General features: G+C 36.4%; 1 protein-coding gene across 2 annotated transcripts in view; it reads right to left on the reverse strand.

Moving 5' to 3' along the window:
* The window catches only part of LOC150085940 (putative RNA-binding protein 19), a 496,890-nt gene that overhangs the window by 279,728 nt on the left and 195,454 nt on the right, over positions 1–21,708 (reverse strand). For both annotated transcript variants that reach the window (XM_090374301.1, XM_090374300.1), the window contains one exon: positions 18,368–18,498. In XM_090374301.1, coding sequence (XP_090230427.1) covers positions 18,368–18,498 — 131 coding nt within the window. The remainder of the gene's footprint in view (positions 1–18,367; positions 18,499–21,708) is intronic.

The following is a 21,708-nucleotide window of genomic DNA, read 5'->3' on the forward strand; positions in this document are numbered from 1 at the left end:
AAATTTATTCAATCTATCAACTTCCACAACGACAGATGGAAGTTTGTTCCAGCAATTAACCACCCACTGGCTAAAGGCAAATTTCTGCACATCTATTCTACATCTGTCCTTTCTTAATTTGAATTTATGCCCCCTTAGGTTCGTAATCTGAACAAGTGGAAGGATTCCATCAGAATTCAGCGTGCTCAACCCATTCAAGGCCTTATATACCTCAATCAGATCACCGCGCAGGTGCCTAGTCTCCAGCCACTGCAATTTGCAGAACTTAAGCCTCTCTTGGTAAGAGGATCCCTTCATTCCTCTCACCAATCTTGTTGCCCTTCTCTGTACACGCTCAAGTAAATCTACATCCTTCCTAAAATGAGGCCTCCAGACCTATATGCAGTACTCAAGGCGTGGCCTGATCATTGCCTTATACAGAGGGACAATCACCTCCTTCTCCCTGCTAGCAAAATTCCTATATACCATTGACAAAACCCCATGACCCGCCCTGGCAGCCTGTCTGCATTGCTCAGAAAACTTCATATCTGACTGCACAATTACTCCCAGGTCTTTTTCATTTTCTACCACATTAAGTGTAGTACCACACAGTTGGCACGTTTCTCTGGGGTTACTTCTACCCATATGCAGTACTTTGCATTTGTCAAGGTTACACTTCAGTTGCCATTTCTTAGCCCATCTGCCCAAATTATCTAGATCCTGTTGCAGTAGCACACTGCCATTACTGTCATTAAATTAGAATTATAATTAGTATATAATTAGAATTAAATTATCAAATTCAACAATATTTGTGTCTCAACATATAGACAAATATTGCTAAAGCTGTGGGGTACAGGGGTGCAACACTTAGATCCAATAACTCCAAGTGTCAGCCAGAGTCCTATCCTGGGAGTGCCCAAAGATTGGCACGAACACAATGGGGTAAACTAATCTGTGTTAGCAGTTCAGAATTGGGAGTTGATTATAGGTCCAATTAGGTGGTTGTATGTGTTGAATTGATCAAAGGGTTGTCACTAGATGTTACATTTTTTAGGAAAAACCTAAATCCAAGTTGTTGTTCCATCATATGGTCAGGCAGAGTATGCCAGCCACTAAGAATAAAATGGGAACAGAGGTTCCAGTACAAGGCTGTGGATCAATCAAGTCTTATATGTATTGTCATCTTATTTTATATTTGATAGGATTAGAAGAGTTAGATTGTTATTATTATGAGAATACCCCCTCTCCCCACTGGAGTGGGGAGGGGGGGGGGGAGAAATAAATATTCCTCTAACAATAACAATTTAACCCTTCTAAACATATCAAATCCTCTAGTTTGGAGATTAGGCACCTGCAAGGTGATCTGACTGATATGTATAAGGCTTTGAATGGTTTGAGCAAGCTGAATGCTGATGGGATTCTATCTCTTGCTCATATAACATACTTGAGGGAGCATAAATTCAAACTGAGCAAAGGCAGTTGCAGAATAGATTTATGGAAATTTGCCTTTAGTCAGCAACTGGTTGATTGCTGGAACAAACTTCCATTTGTTGTTGTGGAAGTTGATAGCTTAAATAAATTCGAGGAAGAAATGGACAAACTTTTGGAGCAAATGGATAGGTGAAATGGGAAGTGTTTTTTTTTTTTTTTCCTGATGCTGTATAAGCTTGCTTTCTTGCCACTACTAATGCTAATAAATTCAAATTAGAGGGGAAAAGATTTAGACTAGATCGAAGGAAGTTTTCTTTTAGTTAGCGAGTCATGTTGGAACAGGTTTCCTTTGCAGGCAGTTGAGGCTGACAGTTTGAATAAATTCGAAGGTCAGCTGGATAGTTACCTATGCAAGGAGTTATACAAATAATTTGTTTCTTATCTACTTTTTTTTTTTTTTTTTATGGTCAAGGCAGCATATTCCTGTGGCTTCCTTGCAGTATATGGTTATTACTATACCACAGGACCACATCTTCTGTCAGATATTATTATGTACTTGTAATTATCCAGCAAGTATACAAGCAATAAAATCTGACAAGTCAGTGGACCCTATTTGTGAAAAATTCAGATCATTTTGATATTTCTTTCGAGTTGCTTATGCCACAAAAACTTTAAAATTTCCCATTTCTGAGCATTTAAAGACAGCATACATGAACTTAACAACTATGTGAGGACATAGTTATTCCAAGTTCTCCCTTTGCGAGTGTGGTGGTGGGAAGGAAGTAACTGCTGTGCAACACTGTGGCCTGTTGAGAGCATTTGTTCCCTGAATAATCTTTATATTTATTGGATGGGAGGGAGCAATGCCTAAGATATAACGGAGTCATTTATGATGGGTGATATGCTTACTTAGCTATGCTGTAGTGAGTTACTTTTGTTAACGAACACAAATGAAACTTATCTCCCTTTCTGATCACTATTTGATACTGCAACAAGAAGCAATCTTCTCGATCTGATTATCAGCAACAACTCTTCATGCATTAAAAATCTACAATAAAAGATCCACTTGTTACTGGGGCCATTTTCAGGAGAAAATTCATATTCCATTTCAGCCCTTATGTAAATGTCTGCAGGGGTGACGATTTGAGTGTTATTAATAAGGCTAGACAATAAGGAAGAGCTTGGAATTTCATTAATAATTCTGCTGTCCCTAAATACACTGACATACATTCAGTTCTTAAGGTTCAGTTTTTTCCTAAGAAGTTAAGAGTGTCTACCAATTTCAGAAAGCTTCAAATTCTGAAACTGGTAGATCAAGAAAGCGAGTTGTTTGTTTTAAATGTGGACAACTGGACCACAAGGCCAATGTTGCTGAAATTTTGGGCCCAAGGACAAAACTGAATCAGGACTGGTATAGGGAAATTACTCCTAATCTCTGCAATATACTGGTATACAAGTATTGCCTTGTCCATATGCAGATGATTCTGATAGTTATCATTCTAACACTTTGAGTCTTATCTTGAAGGAGGGTAACAACTCAAGCAACAGAGGAGTTTCAAGCAGGCACTGGCTTCATTAAGGGGCATAGCAAATGATGTTGAGCATATTGTCTTCATAGGCTCTAGAACTCATGATATTTATGTTACTGAAGAGGTCCCAAAATGAAGAGGTATGAGAAAACATAGAGTGGCATCACCAAAACATTTGAGGACATCTGATGGAGGATATAACTCTATGTCATTTCTTAGAGAAAGAAAGCATAACATCTCTAAAGATACATTCTTGATGCTTCACAATAGCCTCTTGGTTAATACTAAAGCTGGCCCTTTTTGAAACCTTGAATATATTTTAGCAGCCAAAAGGTGAATCCATATAGGAAACCTTACAGCATTCAGAGCATTGATAAACTTTCTCTTTTATTTGATTCAAGGGTTAGCTGTGCATCAGTGGATTTTAAAGACTTACCATTGTGGAACACTTGCTGGCCATTTATGGGTGGATAAGACCAGAGCTGATACTGCTGGATAACCCTTAACAAGATGTGGTGCAATATGCCAAGCCTTGTCGCCCACATGTAAAGTCAAAGGACAGTTTAGAAGCAAGACTCCATTTCAAAATGTTCAGTCCCTTCTTGCTTGCCACTGTATAGCTGTCGATATCGGTAGACCACTACTTTTGTCCGAAAAAGGTAACTGATAACCACTAACTACACAGCTGCTAACTTCTGAAGTTCAAAAAGCTAGAGAGTATTTGTAGGCAGGAGAAAAATGGGTTTTTTTTGGCCAAAACAAAAAAAAAAAAAAAAAGTTTTTTTTTTTTAAAGTCTGCATTGTACCAGAAGTAAATTTTATTAAAAAATACATTGTTTATATTAAAATACAGCCACAAGATTGTTTCCCAGTCCAGTGTATGATTTTAAACATTAGTTAACCTAACATTTTCTGCTTGTGGATTCCTGTTTTTAATTGTCTGTTAGACATCAATCAGGGGTAAATAATTCTGCAGCCACTGCAAAATTTCTGAATGGCTTAGTATGTTCCTTAACAACTATACCAAATCATCCATCAAGCCCACTGATGGCTTGATGGATGATTTGGTATAGTTGTTATTTAGGTGATAGTATGTGAAGGACAATGTCTGAATGAGTAACACGCGCACACACACGCGCACACACACACACACACACACACACACACACACACACACACACACACACACACACACAGTTTTGGAATTTAAACATGTAATCACAACTTCTATGGAATGTACAGACGTTGTGATTACATGTTTCTGAAGAAACTTAGCAGTGGTTTCTTCAGAAACATGTAATCCAGGTAAAATAAACTATCAGTTATTTGTGTCCATTAAACAAAATTAAATCCCAATTCCTCTGAAATAGTTTCTTTACGTACTTTGTTTTGGCCTTCTTTAAAAGTCAACGTTTTATTCTGTGATGATGCTGGATATGAGAAAAGCATAAATATTTCTTACTTCAGTTTTTTTTTTTTTTTTTTTTTTTTTTTTTTTTTCAAGCAGAGCATATCCATTTCATTGGAGAAAAACTAAATGTAACTTTATTTAACAATCTATGCATGAACCTTCTCTTGTTTTCTGCTTGCAAGAGTGTTCATAAAAAGCATGGAAAAGTTTCCAGTTTTTGATCCTCAACTATTAAAATTTCAAATAAGTTTTCTCTCATTTTTACAGGAGAAAATATATTTGAAAGAACTTTAAAAATTACTCATAAACTTTAAACTTCTTTAAATAAATTTGAAAAGGTGTTCTGTTAAATCAATTATTCTTGAAGTTTTTAAGAATAATTAATAACATTAACAAAGAACATTAGCTGATTGCACTGTCATGACCTTTCATACCTCATCTCTTCCCTCATATTTTAAACTACATGCTTCTATTTCCAGAGGTACTATAATAGTGGCCACTTCAGTAAACTTGACAAATCACTGATTGAAACTTAAGCAAAGGCAAGGTAAATACACTTAGTCGGAAAATGTAAATAAAATTCAGGTGCATGAGAAAAGAGTTAAACAAGTTATTAATCAAAGGATTAATTAAATAATATAGTGAATAACAAAAGAATACCAGGTAATTAATTCTGTAAATCTAATGATATATATATATTAATTAATTTGACAACATTCCTTGCATGTGCCAAACTTAATACAATAGCATATAATGTGATGCATAAGAGAAGCATAACAAACAGACTATACTTTAACATAGAAATATCAGTAAGACATAATGTAAGTTTACAGAATAGCCATTTCAAAAGAGAAAGTTCAAAACTTGTTTCAAAGTTTGAACTTTTGTAAACAGCTTCTAAGCTATGACATGTACAATGTATTTAGGAAGGGTAGATAGAAGAGAAGGGATTTGGGGGTTATGTTACTTATAAAAAGTAGTCTCTGCACCTACCAAGAGCATTCTCAGTTTTGAAACTAACACATAGAAACATTTTGTTTGAATGGTATGAGGTAGTAGAACTATAGTGTGTATTTATGATACAGAACAGATTTTTTTAAAACAAGAATTTAATAAAAGAATTCCAAACTTATTTCAGAAGGCTTTCACAACAATTTTCTAAAAGAAGTTTGTTTGTTTGTTTGTGTTTTTTTGGCGCATTAGCAACTACGGCTATAATGCGCCAAGACTAGGTAATATTTAAAAAAATTGAAATTCTCGGTGACCTAATTAATTAGGCCACCATGTCCAGATCTAATAATAAATATATAAAAAAGATAAGTCAATAAAAGATATAACAATAACATATAAATTTTAAATACTATTAAAAACGTTTATTGCTTTCAAAAAGCTAAAAATAGCAGACACATTGTCATTGTCGGATAAAATCTGACTGAGTGTATACGGCTCAGTCAGATGATTAAAGGCGGTAAAACGGATATTGCTAAAATCTGGACATTCAACTAAAAGGTGTCTAATAGATAAAGTTGTGCCACAGGACTCACACATAGGAGGGTCATCAGCCCTCAACTAAAAGAAGTAAAATCATTCAGAAGGAAAAATTAAAAGAAAATTAAAACATTAAGACATTGTTAGAAATGCATCTGCACAATCTTCTTCCAAAATTTACCAAACAATGATGACAGTATTAAGGCCTTTTTGTACCTATACTACCATTATCCCAGCCCTTAAGCAACCTATAGATCAGTTTGTATAAAAGGCTGTAAGGGCTCAGCTGTAAATTTGTGATTTAAAGGAAGTAGTTGAGAAGTGACATTTTTGTGAGATAATCAATTAACTAATTGAAACTACACTGTTGGTCAGTCGATCCCACTGTACAGAATTTAAAAACTATCTGAGACCACTGTAGTCACCTTTATGAAAGCAAAAACCCTTCCATTTACCCTGATGGTAGTTACATATTTGAGTAAATCCCACATCAATACACTGTGATCACTGCCACCTACTCGTTCCTTTATCTGCAGATTCTTAATGCATGAATAATCACTGCAGATAATCAGATCAAGAGTATTGCTCCCTCTGGTTGCCTCTCGAACATGCTGCTGTAGAAAACAGTCACCCAATAAATCCACAAAACTCTTGTTAGTGTATGAGTGACCAACCTACAAGTTCCAGTCTATATCTGGGAAGTTAAAATAACCCATTGTAAGACAATCTGATTTACTGGTCCTCTCTATTTCTGTGTATAGTTGTTTGTTGTACTCGTCAGAGCCATTAGGCCTGTAAGACAGTCCTACTTTCAATTTTGTTTTCCCGGTGATTATGTCACACCAAACTTGCTCAACACTGCACTGTCCACCCATGTCAACTGGATGCACTTCCTTAGATTTTGTGTTTCTTAACTGACAGCATCATCCCTTCTATCCTGTCTATCCTTTCTGTACACATTATACTCCCCAAATTTTAATTCTGCATTCTTTATCTGAGTGACACCATGTCTCTGATAACAACATCAGCCTTTGATAACTTCACCAGCACTTCAAACTCATCAAATTTATTTACTATACTCCTAGTGTTGGTCTGCATGTAAGTATACATGCACCTGTTCTTGCTCTTAGTTACCTTAATACAACCCATGTATTTACTTGTTTTATGCTGACTCCCAGCAGTCCTTGAAATCCTGAGTACCTCCCTTTCAAGACTACTGTTAATCTATTATTTTGTGAATAATAGAAATCTAGCAGTTTTCTGACCCACATAACACTGCCTTGATAGCGTCAGCAAATAATCTTGCACCCTTTCTATTTAAGTATCCCATCCTTGTAGGAACAATCTCTTCTGTAACAAGCACAGACCACGCTGTGAAAAATTCTACCCCATGATCCTTGCACAGTTTCTCTAAGGCTGAATTGATTGACAATGATCTCATCATATATTCCCTCCTGTCATGTCTGGGGAGAATTGCAGACACTTTCAATTTAACCGTAACTCGCAATTTTTTTTTTTCAACATAGACCTGTACTTGTTAAGTAAGCCTGCAGATGTCATTAGGGCCAACATGTACAACACTATCACCCTTTGTGCCCTTAAAAAATGACATCTGCTCTACATCAACTGTTGCCACTGGTCCTATTCCACCTATCCTTTTTGCACAAAATATTTCCTGCCCCCCTGACAACAGAGTCCTGTGAAACCAGTGCATTCTACCTTGAAGGTTGCCACTGCATTGCCTGATGCAGAAGAGTGAGTTCTGGCATTCAGTCGGCAGCTGATAGTTTGATGAGTCCCCCATTTCAATTACTTCGAGGGCATCTACCCTAATCTTCAAACTCTCATACGTGCCCATCCAAACACTGAGTTGGTGCCTAATTTCTTCACACTCTGTGCACCTACCACACACACACAACCTCCTCCTTGGCTAAATTATGTCCTGTTCCTGTAAGGTTCGCAATCATTTCACAAGTTGCACATTTTTTTAGACTGTGATGCATTGGAGAATTGAGCCACATCACCCCCACTACTTTGTGAATACTGCTTTGTTGCTCTAGTCTGGGGCATGATTTCTGTTTAAATATGATATAATTAATTAACAATGAAAGTTAATAAGGTTAATAAATTTAATTGATTAATTTACTATACTGTACTATTCTTCTTGCACCTTCACGATGGTGGGACTGTTAGTAATCCTGGGTATAACCTCCATACACAAGTACATGGTGGGTGACCACCCGTGTGTGAACCTACGTAAGCAGGGGTCAAGGTGTGGCGCCCACACCACACCACACCACACCACATGGAGGAATGCTGCCCCTCTATGTTACCAGGCAGTACTAGGTGGTAGATGACTCATCAACCGGTGCAATACCACCACTTTGCTTATTGGAGGCTTGAAGTGGCGGAACCCATGTTTAGTCTCTAGAGCTAAGTTCCGGTCAAGCCCTCCCTATTTCTTCCATCATGCAGTATGATTGATGACTTTTGAGGTTATGATGAATGTCGTGGCGAGATCCAATATTCCTTACATTTCGAGGGTACAGCTCTAAAATGGTGTTCGCAGGCCGGCCGCTAGTTAGTACACTGGACCGAACCTATTGGTAACTCTCTAGGAGGCTTCCGGATCAGCTAGTGTATAATCTTGCTACCTCTACTCTGCCAGATAATGACTGGAGGGAGTCCGAGTAGTGTGTATGTAGGGAGCATTGTCGAGGCCACGTTTTGTCAAGGATCTGGGTATATTTTTACCATGTGTACGCCATATCCAAAAATTTCATTACTTCATACAGCATGTCCCACCCACCTTTTCTTATTATTGAATACACCATGAATTGGATAAAGCTTATCTGCGAAAAGATTTAAACCTCCCAAGCACTTCCTAATTCATTTCACAAATATACGTGGTCTCAATTCTAATCTCAACGACCGTTTCCACTTGCAGTCTGCCAAACCCCCATGTACTTTTTCTAACAGAATCTCAGTTATCGATTGATTCAACTACTGCTCATCTCAGATGCCCAAATTATTTGCTGTATGATTCCTTTCGTCTCAAAGGTGGTACTTGTGCATGTGTCCGTTCTGATATTCCCTGTCAAAGACTTGGCAATTTGGAATCTCCTCTCTTTGATCTTCTCTGGCTTAAAATCTCTCTACCTCATTGTATCAAATTCATCTTTTGTCTCTACTGTTCTCCCAACTCCACTAATCACTTGGAGCTCTTTGACTTCCTCTCTTTGCAACTTGACTTTCTCCAGTCCAACTTTCCTAACAGTGAGGTAATTTTCCTTGTTGATTTTAATGTTTACAACTCCAGCTGGCTGCCGTTTTCTAGTCACACCGACCCAGCAGGTCGAGATGCTGAGGCTTTTGCAATTACTAAAGACCTAGCACAGATTGTTCATTTACCTACAAGAGTACCGGTCAATCCTAATCATACAGCCAATACACTTGATGTTTTTCTCACAAACAACACTTCTAAGTACACGGTCGAAGTGAGAGGTCCTTTAGGCACTTCAGATCACAACTTGGTGATTGTCTCTTCTCCAATGGAACCTTTATCACATGGGTATTCCCAACCTCGTGTTGTTTGACATTACAAGAATGCAAAATGGGATGACCTGCGAGACTTCTTTTCTTCTTTTCCTTGGTCGGATTACTGTTTCAAAACTTCTGATGTCAACGTTTGCTCAGATCGTGTCAGTGAAATTATTCTTGCAGGAATGGAATCCTTTATCCCACACTCCACTTTAAAATCTCGTCCTTTATCTAAACCTTGGTTTTGCCAATAAATGTGCTAAGGCTGTTCAAGAGAAGAATGTTGCATATCGTAATTGGCTTGTTTCTAATTCTTCAGTTTCATTTTCTGCCTACACCAAAGCTCGCAACAATTGTAAAGCAGTTATTAATCAGTCCAAACTAGAGTTTGAACAGGCTTAGAGTAGAAAACTTGCTTTTTGCCGCAATGGTAGCCGAGCATTCTGGTCTCTTGCCAAAGCTATTGGCCGCAACTTTTGCCCATCTCTCCTCCCACCTCTGTCCAAACCAGATGGTTCTGTTGTCACTTCAGCCAAGGATAAAGCTGACCTACTAGCATCCCATTTTTCTTCCAGCTCATGTATTAATGATCTTGGTAAAACACCTGCCACCATTCCCAACAAGGTCTATTCAATGCCTCCTGTGGTCTTCCGTCGAAAGGATGTCAGAACGATTTTGACGAACCTTGACAGGTCCTGATGGTATTTCTCCACTTGTTCTCAAAACCTGTGCTCCTGAACTTACTCCTTTTCTTTGCCGCCTTTTTTAACTTTCTTATTCCAAAGGTGCTTTTCCTAATGCTTGGAAATTTGCTCATATCCAGCCAGTTCCTAAAAAGGGTGACAAATCCCTGCCATCCAATTATCGTCCCATTGCAATTACTTCTACTCTTTCTAAAATAATGGAGAAATCAATTAACCGCCAACTCTTAAACTACCTAGAAACCTTCCGTCTGATCAACGATCACCAGTATAGATTCCGTCAGTGTCGATCCACTGGTGATATTCTGGCTTATGTTACCCATTTATGGACTAATTCAATGGAAAGGTTTGGTGAAACACAAGTAGTTGCTCTTGACATCTCAAAGGCTTTCTATCGTGTTTGGCATAAAGGTCTTCTAAACAAGCTTCCATCTTATGGTTTGCCAACTGTTTTTGTAATTGGTTATCCAGTTTTCTCTCTGATTGCTCACTGAGGGTGATGGTAGATGGCTCTCTGTCTTCTCACTTCTCCACTAATAGCGGTGTCCCCCAAGATTCTGTTCTTTCCCCCACTCTTTTCCTGTTGTATATTAATGACCTTCTTCCATTGACTGGAAATCCTATCCATAGTTTTGCCGACGATAGCACATTGCATTCCACTTTCCATTTTGAGAAACCTTGTCCTGCTCAATCAGCTTCAACTTCTCAAAAATCTGCTACCAATTCCTTAAATACCGATCTTCATGTAATTCTCCAGTGGGGCAAAGACAACTTAGTTGATTTCAACCCTTCTAAAACTCAGTCTTGTCTTATATCTCACAAAAAGGATTCTTCTGCTCCTATGCTTATCTTTAGTGACACTCCGATTTCTAGGCAAAATGATATATCTCTTTTGGGGATTACCCTTACTTCTAATCTCTCTTGGCACAAGCACATTACAAATATTGCTTCCTCTGCATCTAAAAAAACTTGGTTTTCTCTTTTGCTTTCGGTGTTACTTTTCTTCCAAACAGCTGCTCACTCTGTATATTGTTCCCACATTTGGGGTGGTGCCCCCAAAACCTCTCTCAGGCTTCTTGATTCCATTCAGAAGAGGGCAGTTATGGTAATTAATGATTCATCCCTAACAGAGTCTCTCCACTCGCTTTTTCATAGACGTACTGTTTCTGCTGCATGCCTCTTCTACAGATACTTCCATGGGCACTGTTTTTCTGAATTGGCTTCTATAATTCCCACTCTCTCTCTTTGAAAACAGTCCGAACAGGTGCCACCACCAGCCAACATCCATTTACTGTCCAACTCCAAACTCACAGAGCCAACTTTTCATCTTCCTTGTTCATTCATTCAACTGCCGTTTTCTGGAACAATCTTCCTTCATATGTATTTCCTGAAAATTACAGTCTACAGAAGTTCAAGTCCAATGTCAACAAATATCTTCTTTCACCTTCTCAACCTCCAACCCAAGCATGGTACTAAGTACTATAGGTTCTAATACCTCTCATGTTTACATAAAAAAAAATTCTTGACTGTATAATACTATACTAAGCTAATGCCGTAATACATATTCTGCTATTTAGTTTTACATTATACCTTAGCTATCAAGTTAAGCTATACCGTAATGATCACAATGTTAAATTAGTTATATCCTTAGCTAAATACAAAAGATATATGCCAAAAAGTGATTAAAACCTTCAAAATACTTATTTATTACAATTAAAGCCCTACTATTCTTCTGCACTGCTGGTTATTCTATGATATTTCCTCCAAAACACCAATACAGCAGCGGTATGAGTATCGAGTTGTAACTTACAAAATCACTAACTAAATTTAAAAAATAAGCTAACGATTGCTACTAAACCTATTTAATATATTTATAAAACAAAAATATGTTAACTCATGAAAAATACAATAAAGTTTCTAAGAAAACTTATCTGTTTGCAACAACTCCAGAAGTCTCCATCTTCACACCTATAGTCTTGTTCCCAGACTTTTGTTATAAATAACATAATTGCTTCTTTCAGTTAATTATAAATTGAGTTAATTGAGAACCCTTCTGAAATCCTTTTCAAAATTAAGGAATGTTCAGCGATGTAAGTCTTCAAGAAAAGATGCAATAGTTTTGAATGCCTATGTTTATGTATTGGGTTGACATTTGTGAGCTTGGTGTCATTAAACATAGTTATGTGTGTGTGTGTGTGTTTCAAAAGGTTTTATCAGATCAGGAGGTTTATTAACAGTACAATGTAAGTTGAATGTGAGATTTAGATTTTGTTGGAGAAAAGCTCTAGAAAGCTTAACAGTTTTGAGGTTAGTAAAGAAGTGTTAACAGGTTGGTTCTGTAATGTGACAGGAAGTGCACTGTTGGCAGAGAAAGAATTTATTCATTGACCACAGAAACTGAAAAGATTGTTGCAACTGCTGTGTTTCAACGAAATGTCATGTTAAGCATGGTTTGACCAGACTTAAAACTGTTTCCTTTCAAAATGCAGATGCAATAATTCCTGGCTGATATTGACAAAGAAAGGAGATTCGTTTTTTTTTAATTAATTTATTTTTTTATTCATTTCATCATTATTTCAGGAACAGTGTGAGTCATTCACCACGTATGGTCCACTAGCAAAGTGCACTTTAACCTTAGTGTAGCGTTTCTCAAACTGTGTTCCGTGAGATGTGAACCAGTGTTCCGCGAAAAATAATAAACATAATTTTTTTTCAGTTAATATAATGGCATAGACTAATAATCAAATAGACCATGGAACACTTTATTTTGGCGGGCTTTGCATAGAGAAGTATGTGGAGAGGTAATGACACCTACAAAAAAGTAGCAATATAGTGATCTAATATGCCATTAGTACATGGGTTGAAGGAGAGGAGGAAGTGAACCGATATCATAATAAACTCACTTCCTTGTATAAATTTTTTTTGATAATAATTAGTATTTCGAAATATTATTACTAAAATATGTGACCATAGATTTGTGGTTGAAAGGGGGAACTTTAAAACGAGAAGCAAAGTACTTCTAGTAGTGCAACTTGCTTGATGAAAACGAACACAATTTTGTCACACTTCAAAGTGAGGGTGAACAATTGCAGTCTTTTATTCCCCGGAAATCCGAAGTGAAAAAACAGGAACCGCCTAATAAAATACCAAAAATGAAAGTATAATGACAGTTATTTGAATTTCGGCTTTACATGCGTTGGAAATAAAGATGCTCTCGATGCACAGTGTGCCATATGTAATAATATTAGCACCACTTCTTCTTTCGCTTTGGCTAAACTTGTGTTTCGTAAATATTCCATGAATATGTTGTGAGATGAAAAGTGTTCCATGACTAAAAAAGTTTGGGAAACACTGCCTTAGTGACTGTCAGTAAACAGAATGTACATGTATGGACAGTATACAGCAGACAACCTATCAGGTGTAGGTGCCTATCAGTTTCTACACTACTCTTTTCACAAATAAAAAGAGTTGAAATGCTGGGGACACAGTACCTAACAGGTGTTCGCATTTAATTACATTGCAAAAACCATATTTTAGAACTATTGCACAAAACTCTGACCTGTCCTCAGGGATAATTCTTGCTGGCATTAGCGATCAATCCATCTCAAGGATGCATCGCCATCCTACTTTCTTCAGTGTAGCACTTGTCTTCATTCTACGTGTACAAATCTGTAAAGTTAACATCTTCCAAAATGCAAGGCGCCTCTGCAACAAGATTCACAGTTTTCTGGAACTGTGAATAAGATGTGGCTTAGGCACTTTTGCTACCAATTTTACTTTTATCCTTCATTTTCATGCTACACCTCATGAAAATCAATGGTGTAGTGGTGTTTCCTGTTCTCCATGTCTTATCCTATCATCTCCCACTGTTCAGTATCAGATTCTCAACCTGAAGCTGTGGCCATCAATATCCACATGTGGCACCTGTGTCTTCACTGTTGTGGCATACTGTGCCCCTTGGTCAATTTGATGATCTAAGCTTCTCATTAATCTCCACAAAACCAACTGATATCGTAGTTTGTGTCAGTGACTTTAACCTTAGTAATTCACTTTCCACTAATACAGCCACTTGCTCATCTAGCTTATAATTCTCATCTGTACGGAAGGCTGCCAGGCTGGACAATATCTTTACTAATACCCAAGTTACTGATTTCACCAAAAATCTACCAATTTGTTTTGACTGAGACTGCCTTCTCTAATAGCTACATTTACAGTATCTCTGGCAAGCCAGTTTTGTCGCTTTTCCTGAACTTGCCAAATTTCCTGTTTATGTTTATCCTGTGATCAGTTTGCCTTCAGATTCCTTAACCAGTTGCCTGGTTTTGGTGGGCTCATTGGCTTGATTTTTTTCACACATGACAATGTCAAAGTGGTGGTGCTGCTTCTCCTTGCAAAACAAACTATGGGAACATCTAACTTACTGACCCTTTTCCAAAACAAGCAGAAAGCATTTTTCGAAGTTTTGAAAGCAGCCCTCTCATAAGACCTATGCTAACTTTTCGCTCACCATTTCCTGATTAATATTACCAATTGTTATTGTTATTGTTATTTGGTTTTTAGGAGCATTAGCAACTAAGGCCATATTGCTCCAGGAATATGCGGTGGTCATTCCCTTGACCTTTCCGCATCCTCCGTATTTGGTGGTGACGGGCTCGAACCCCGGTCTAATCAAGAAGCGTGTGCTACGCACTGCTGCTCCTTCCCACCTGGCTACGGAGGCGCAATATTACCAAGAAGGAGGCCCTAACTCAATATATCAATGCTCAACTTCAAGAAGGAAAGAGGATCTTTTCATAGAAAGTTTCATTCATCCTTCAAGACTCCCAGCAGGAGACCTGGGAAGATCATGTTACCAGATTTGTTCTTATCTTATCCACTAATGCTATGCTCATGTTCAAGGACTCTGTGTTGTGTCACATTGTCTAAAATCTCTATTTCATCTTCTGATTTAAAGTAACTAATCCACTTCCTTCCAAACTTCTCTGCAATAGGACTGGATTTTATCTCCAACTGCTGCCTCAAAATTGATAGCTTTTTCATTCTAGATATCTTGGCAAATTTTTACAACCAAACCCTCATTCAAGGTTTATGTACCTCCAGACTGGAAATTCTATAGAATTATGCCTGACCCCGAGTGTGCAAAGCCACAAGAGCCAAACGACTTCAGGCCTACCTCTATTTGCTTCTCCCTTACTAAAGCTTTTAGACAAAATTTTATTGAAACCACTTTCTGGGCCAATTTTGCTTCTAACCGAAGTCAATTCACTATGGAATCTCAGCACATTCAACTGAAAATGAATTTCTTCAATTCATTTTCCCTGATTCATGCAATATGGCATAAAAAGGAGAAGCTTCACTTCTTCTTCCTTGATATCACTGCTCTGGAACTATTACTGCATCTTGGTTACCCCCACAGAGAGTGGCAGTGACTTAATAGTACAACTGTACACTTATCTTCTCTAACATGTCTGAAATCTGCATTTAGTAACATTCACTTAGGCTAACCCGAAATAGGTGTCCTCCCAGCCTTGTTGTTCTCATTCATACTCTTTTCTTTCAAGTCACCCCATCATCCCTTATGTTGATGGCATTTTCCTGGCTGGCTTTATTAGTATTAGTAGTGGCAAATGATGCAAGAAAACAAGCTTATGCAGCATTGAGCTTATTCAATCATTTAAAGCCTTAAAAACTTCAATGAGGTCTCCTCACAAGTGTCTAGTCTCCTGATGCTGAAATTTGCAGAACTGAAGCCTTTCCAGCTAAGAGCACCATTTTGTTCCCCCCTCACTAATCTTGTTGTTTTCTGCATTCATTACAATAGATCCACTTACTTCTTAAAATGAGGCCTCCAGACCTGTATGCAGTACTCAAGATGTGGCCCAAACATTGCCTTCTATAACAAGATAATCATCCTTATCCTTGCTTACAAAATTTCTGTATATCACTGATAAAATCCTAGCAACCCATATGCACTTCTCAGAGAGCCTCATTGTCCCAGGTCATCTCTTCCACTCTTCACTAACCTCAGTGTGGCACCACACAGTTGGCATATTATTCTGGGGCTACTCGTATGCACTATCTTGTATAGATCAAACTTCAATTGGTTTTCTCAGCCCATCTGTCTAATTTTTCTAGATCTCGTTGCAGTAGCAACCTAATTACTGTCATTAACCACCTTGCCAACCTTTGTACCATCTACAAAATGTAGATATTAATACTGCCTTCATTAATAAATACAATGGGCCTAGCACTGAACTCTGCAGAATTCCACTAACAATAGTAGTATTAGTGGAGTTCCATTGCCTAAGTCTCAATAACTGATGACAAAAGATGCTTGCAGGAAAATTTTGTCCTTTAATCTGGTTTTGCGGTCAGTAGGAGTTAAACTGCCCAGATAGTGCATGGTGTTAATTCTCACAACAGAACAAACTTGCCTTTGCAATGAGTTGCCCCCATATTGCACTACTTTCAAATATATAGTCTTGAAACAGGCTGACACAGACTGCTTCAGGACTAAATGTTCTCTCAGCACATAGCAGATAGTTTCTGTTGACAATATGCAGACAAAACAGGTGTAAAGCACCATTCTAATGAGTTGGATTAACATGGAGTATTCACCAGTATATGAAATAGCTAAAGTTAGCTGATGAAAGTAGTGCACTACGAGAGCAATTCATTATAAAAGCAAGTTAGTTCTGCTGTGGGAAATAAGACCATTGTATTATAGTTTAAATGCTGCTGGCTGCAAAAACAAATGAAAGAAGAAGGAAGTCATTACAAGTGTTTACAGATATAAATAAGTTCAGTTGTCTGTGCTTAATATTCACTGAAATAAGCTCCTCCACCCCAAAGGTATACTGCTCTAAAATCCAGACAATTTTAAAATCTGGTACCTCTCAATCACCAGGGTGCTAGAGTTTACTGTAGTAGATTAAATTACCTTTTCATCTTTAATAGTAACAATTCTTTTATTATTAAATCTCTAGATCGTATGTATAGCTTAGTTTAATTTTAAATCTCTATTATGCTTTGAAACTATTACTGCTCTGGAACTATTACTAACTTTGAATAATCAAGATTCATGCACACTCAAGAATGGACATAAGTCTGTTCTTGATTTTGCAACTTTTAGTAATTTTTTGTCACATTAACATACAGTAAAAAATTTAATAAAATACCCATATATAAAATATCATTTGAAATTTCGCAACTGGTACTATAGTAACTTAAGTGTAAAATTTAACTGTATTCATGGATAGCTGATTAAGTACCAATCTGAAGTTCTAATCACAAACTGTTAATGGCATTATTCATCCATATCTGAACTACAAAGTAACTTTTGCATGTGTATATAGAAAAACATGAAGTTTGTCAACATTTAGTACATTATGAAGTGAAATAGGATATCACCATTTAATAAATAAATAAAAACTATTAGACTTATCTATATGCAGATAGGATTAGCCATTTTGAATTATGAAATAGTCATATTTTGCACTATTTTACAGTTCTGGATAAGGAACTCAAGAATTTCACTCAAATTTTGCTTAACTGGCCACTCATTTCTTCTCCCTCTATCCTAGATAATTTTAATTTCAAATTATGGTGATAATAGAGATGATATGGTGATGATAATAAATCTAAATAGAGATTTTTATTTAAGAAAAACTAGGTGTTTAAAAATCCATTTTAATGTTTGCACAAGCAAATCTATTTTCACAGCACAGAATTCAGGTGACTATTCAAACTACTTTGTTGCTGCAGCCACATCATCATCCATGATAAAACATTTTAACATTAGGCCCTTTTTTTTTTACCCGAAGCGGTCTGGGAAAAAATTAAATAAATAAAGGAAAACAAAATACATCATAATAATATTTTCTGTACAGCAGCAATAAGAAAAACAAGGGGGAAATAAACTTAACCTTAAATTTAAAGAACTAGACAACTGTGTTTTTAAAATAAATTTCTAAAACTTGAACATAAAAAAAAAAAAAAAAATGCTTTAAGGAATATTTACATTTAGAGTTAAATAAATATGATATCCTAAAAAGCACCTCAGTAAAGAAAATATCCTTCAAAAACAAATTCATTGTGGAACAGCATTTCGACTTTAATTCACTTAATTCATTTAACATGTTTTCATCAGGAATGGATTATATGAATTAAAATTCTAAATGAAATTTTAAATTTTTAAATGAATTAAAGCTTTTCAAAATTAAAAATAAAGTGAATCACTCTTTACACAACTCACTATTGTGAAACTAAAAAATATGGGTACCACCAACCTGAAAAATTGTTCCATCAAGTTCAGCAAAAGCTTTCAGTGCATGTTCGGGTAGCATAAAGGTTACAAAAGCAAAGCCTTTGACTTTTTTGGTAAATCTGTCAATTGACAAGTGGACTTCGCTTAAGGGACCTAAACAAAATAAGCACAACATTTCAAGAATACAAATAATGTAAGGAAGTAAACTTATATAATATTAACTATGACCTGATGTAGCCGAGTGGTTAGGAGCGAGAGTGCAGTAGCACGTGCTCTTTGAGCAGACTGGGGTTCAAGCCCCTGACTGCTAAATACGATTAACGTTTGTATTACTAACCTGGTAGTTGTGCCGGAGTACAAACAAGAATTATTATTATGGAAGAAGAGAGAGAGAGAGAGAGAGAGAGAGAGAGAGAGAGAGAGAGAGAGAGAGAGAGAGAGGAAGAAACTTCATATGATTATCTCTTTGAATAATCTGTTCAATCTTCTTTCAAATTTATTCAAACTGACCACTTCCAAAACATCGGGTGGAAGTTATTCTGATAAACAATTACTCTTTAGCTCCACAGGCAACTGTCCTTTTTCAATTTAAAATTTTATCAACTTGTGTGTGTCACCTGAGAAAGAGTAGATGTGCAACTGGCATGTAGTTTATTAAACAAAGCCCTTGCACTGGTTTGTAATGTCACCAGTTGAAAGCCATACGACAAATGGATTGTTGTGAATTCAATTTTGACTTGCTTCATATTATTTGTGTGTATTAAAAGCAATATTTTGGTTTAGTTTAATGGAATTAAAATTAGTACTGAAAATAAATGATTGAAGGAAAGAAGCCTTATACTGGGGACATTGAAGAGATTAATCAGAATGAATAATATTTTATGCATATATGTTCCTGTTAAATTTAACTGCCAAAAAACAGATATAACTATGGGTATCAATCAATATGACACAATATGAGACGCAATTATTAAATAACAATATTGCATATGCAGCCACTACACACCAGTGAAACAAAGGCACAGCAATTGACCTTGAACCTTTCCCTAGTTGTATGCCGTCACATTCCAACATGTTTATTTGCTTTGCAGTGAGATAGGTTTACATTACCTTGTGTTCTTGCAGCTTGATGGAAAAATGACAGATAAAAGAATCAAACAATGAATCAACCACAAATTTTTAACAAAATAAAGAAAATTCCAACTAAAAGTTATGAGTTGTTACATCAAGTTTATGGAGATGATACTATGTTAAGAGCTCGCATATTTGAATGGCATACATGATTTTTTGAAGGAAGAGAGAGCATGGTTGATGATGAAAGCCAGGCTGCCTGGTATCCATGAAAACTGATGAAAATGTGGATTGGTTAAGGATATGGATTAGAAGTGATCATTGCCTTAAGCATTAAATTACTTGCATTAACACCATTTTAATGCTTAAATGACGATCAGAATGGTTGCATCAGAATTCAACAGACAAAGAAACAGACAAGTTTTAATTGAAAATTTAATATTACTATACACCTAAGGGCAATATATCCTATGTTTTTAATCAAATTTAAAAATTACAAGAGTTACCTGAATATTGCTTCATAGGGTGACTTCTATACACAACTCTCCCAAAGCGACTTATTTAAAGACGATTTGAAAATGATTTAAAATACATAAAACTTTGTTAAAATTCAATAAAATATGTTCAATCCTCTTAGTCCATGAATGATTAGACACTCTGGGATCATAGCCGAAAGCCCCAACCCGACCACAGACCTATCCAATTCATCTTGAATCACTAAAGACATTTATGTCAGAAATTAAAAATAAACACCACTAAAAATATCACACCATATACTAAAACTTTGATAATGATAATAAATAAATAAATTGCGATGAAAACGATTTTCTAAAAAAACTACCTTCCTTAAGGGGACCAAACTTTTCAACTTTTGTCGTGTTCACAGGTCGAAATACAAACGAGTGCATTCCCCATGCTATTTATTAATGAGAGATTACTTGTTAATATGCATGCACGTGAAAGTCCACGAATCCGAGATGGGAAATGGGCTTCACATGTTAATTAAGTTATTTTGTATTCTCATTTCTAAGGTTTCTACAATTAAAAGTTTTGTATAATAATTGTGTCGTATGTTTAAAACCTTAGCTTCACTGAACAGGAAAATGTGTTGGTTAGGGCAATACATGCCATGATGTCAGAGTTATCGTTCCATTCCATAAACAAAGATCACAATTTCCTGTTCAATGAAGATAAGGTTTTAAACATAATCTCCCATTAATAAATAGAGTGGGGAATGCACTCATTTGTATTTTGACCTGTGAACACGATGAAGGGCAAAAGGTTTGGTCCCCTTAAGGAAGGAAGTTTTTTAGAAAATCATTTCCATTGTAATTTATTTATTATTTATTTTCATCATCAAAGTTTTAGTATATTACATGATATTTTTAGTGGCATTTATTTTTAATTTCTGACAATGTCTTCAGTCATTCAAGGTTTCATGGATAGGTCTGGGGTCAGGTTGGGGCTTTCAACTATGATCCCAGCAGTGTCTGATCATTCATGGATTAAGAGAATTGAACACATTTAATTGAATTTTAACAAAGTTTTATGTATTTTAAATCATTTTCAAATCGTGTTTAAATAAGTCACTTTAGGAAAATTGTGTATAATATCTTTATTACAATCAGTGAAATAAGTAAATTTTACATGCATGCCTGATGTAATTCTCATAACAGCAAAAATGCTGGGGGTTAAAAAATTTTCTTATTTATACTCCTGCGACCACCAGGTCAGTGGAGTTTACAATAAATCAATCAAGACAAATGTTAATCATATTTTGCAGTTACGGACTTGAACCCCAGACCACTCAAAGAGCGTGTTACTGCACTCGTGCTCCTGACAACTCGGCTACGTCGGGCCTGATCATATAGAAGTCACCCTGTGAAGAGATATGAGGTAGCTCTTTTGTAATTTTTAAATTGAAAATTTAAACACGAGAAAAGTGTGCACCAAGATGGTGCCAAATATTCTGGATGTAGATCAAAGAATGAAAATATGCAAGGTTTGTGAAGATGTTCTGAAAAAACTGAAGAGCCAGACTTTCTGAGTACCGCAATTACTTGTTATGAAAGTTCGCTGTTTGACCCAGAAACAATGGAAGACAAAACAATCCCCCATACAAAAAAAAAAAAAAAACCCCAATATCAAAATCAAATATGAAAACCATGCTTCTTGTTTTTCTTTGATATTAAATGAATGTCTCACCAAATCAGACTATCAATCAAACATAATATAGTGAAGTTCTGACAAGGATGCATGAAAAATTCGAAGGAAGAGACCTGAATCGTGGAA

Source organism: Mastigoproctus giganteus, chromosome 5 (genome assembly GCF_048544385.1).
Source record: "Mastigoproctus giganteus isolate SK-2022 chromosome 5, ASM4854438v1, whole genome shotgun sequence".
Lineage (NCBI taxonomy): Eukaryota > Metazoa > Arthropoda > Arachnida > Uropygi > Thelyphonidae > Mastigoproctus > Mastigoproctus giganteus.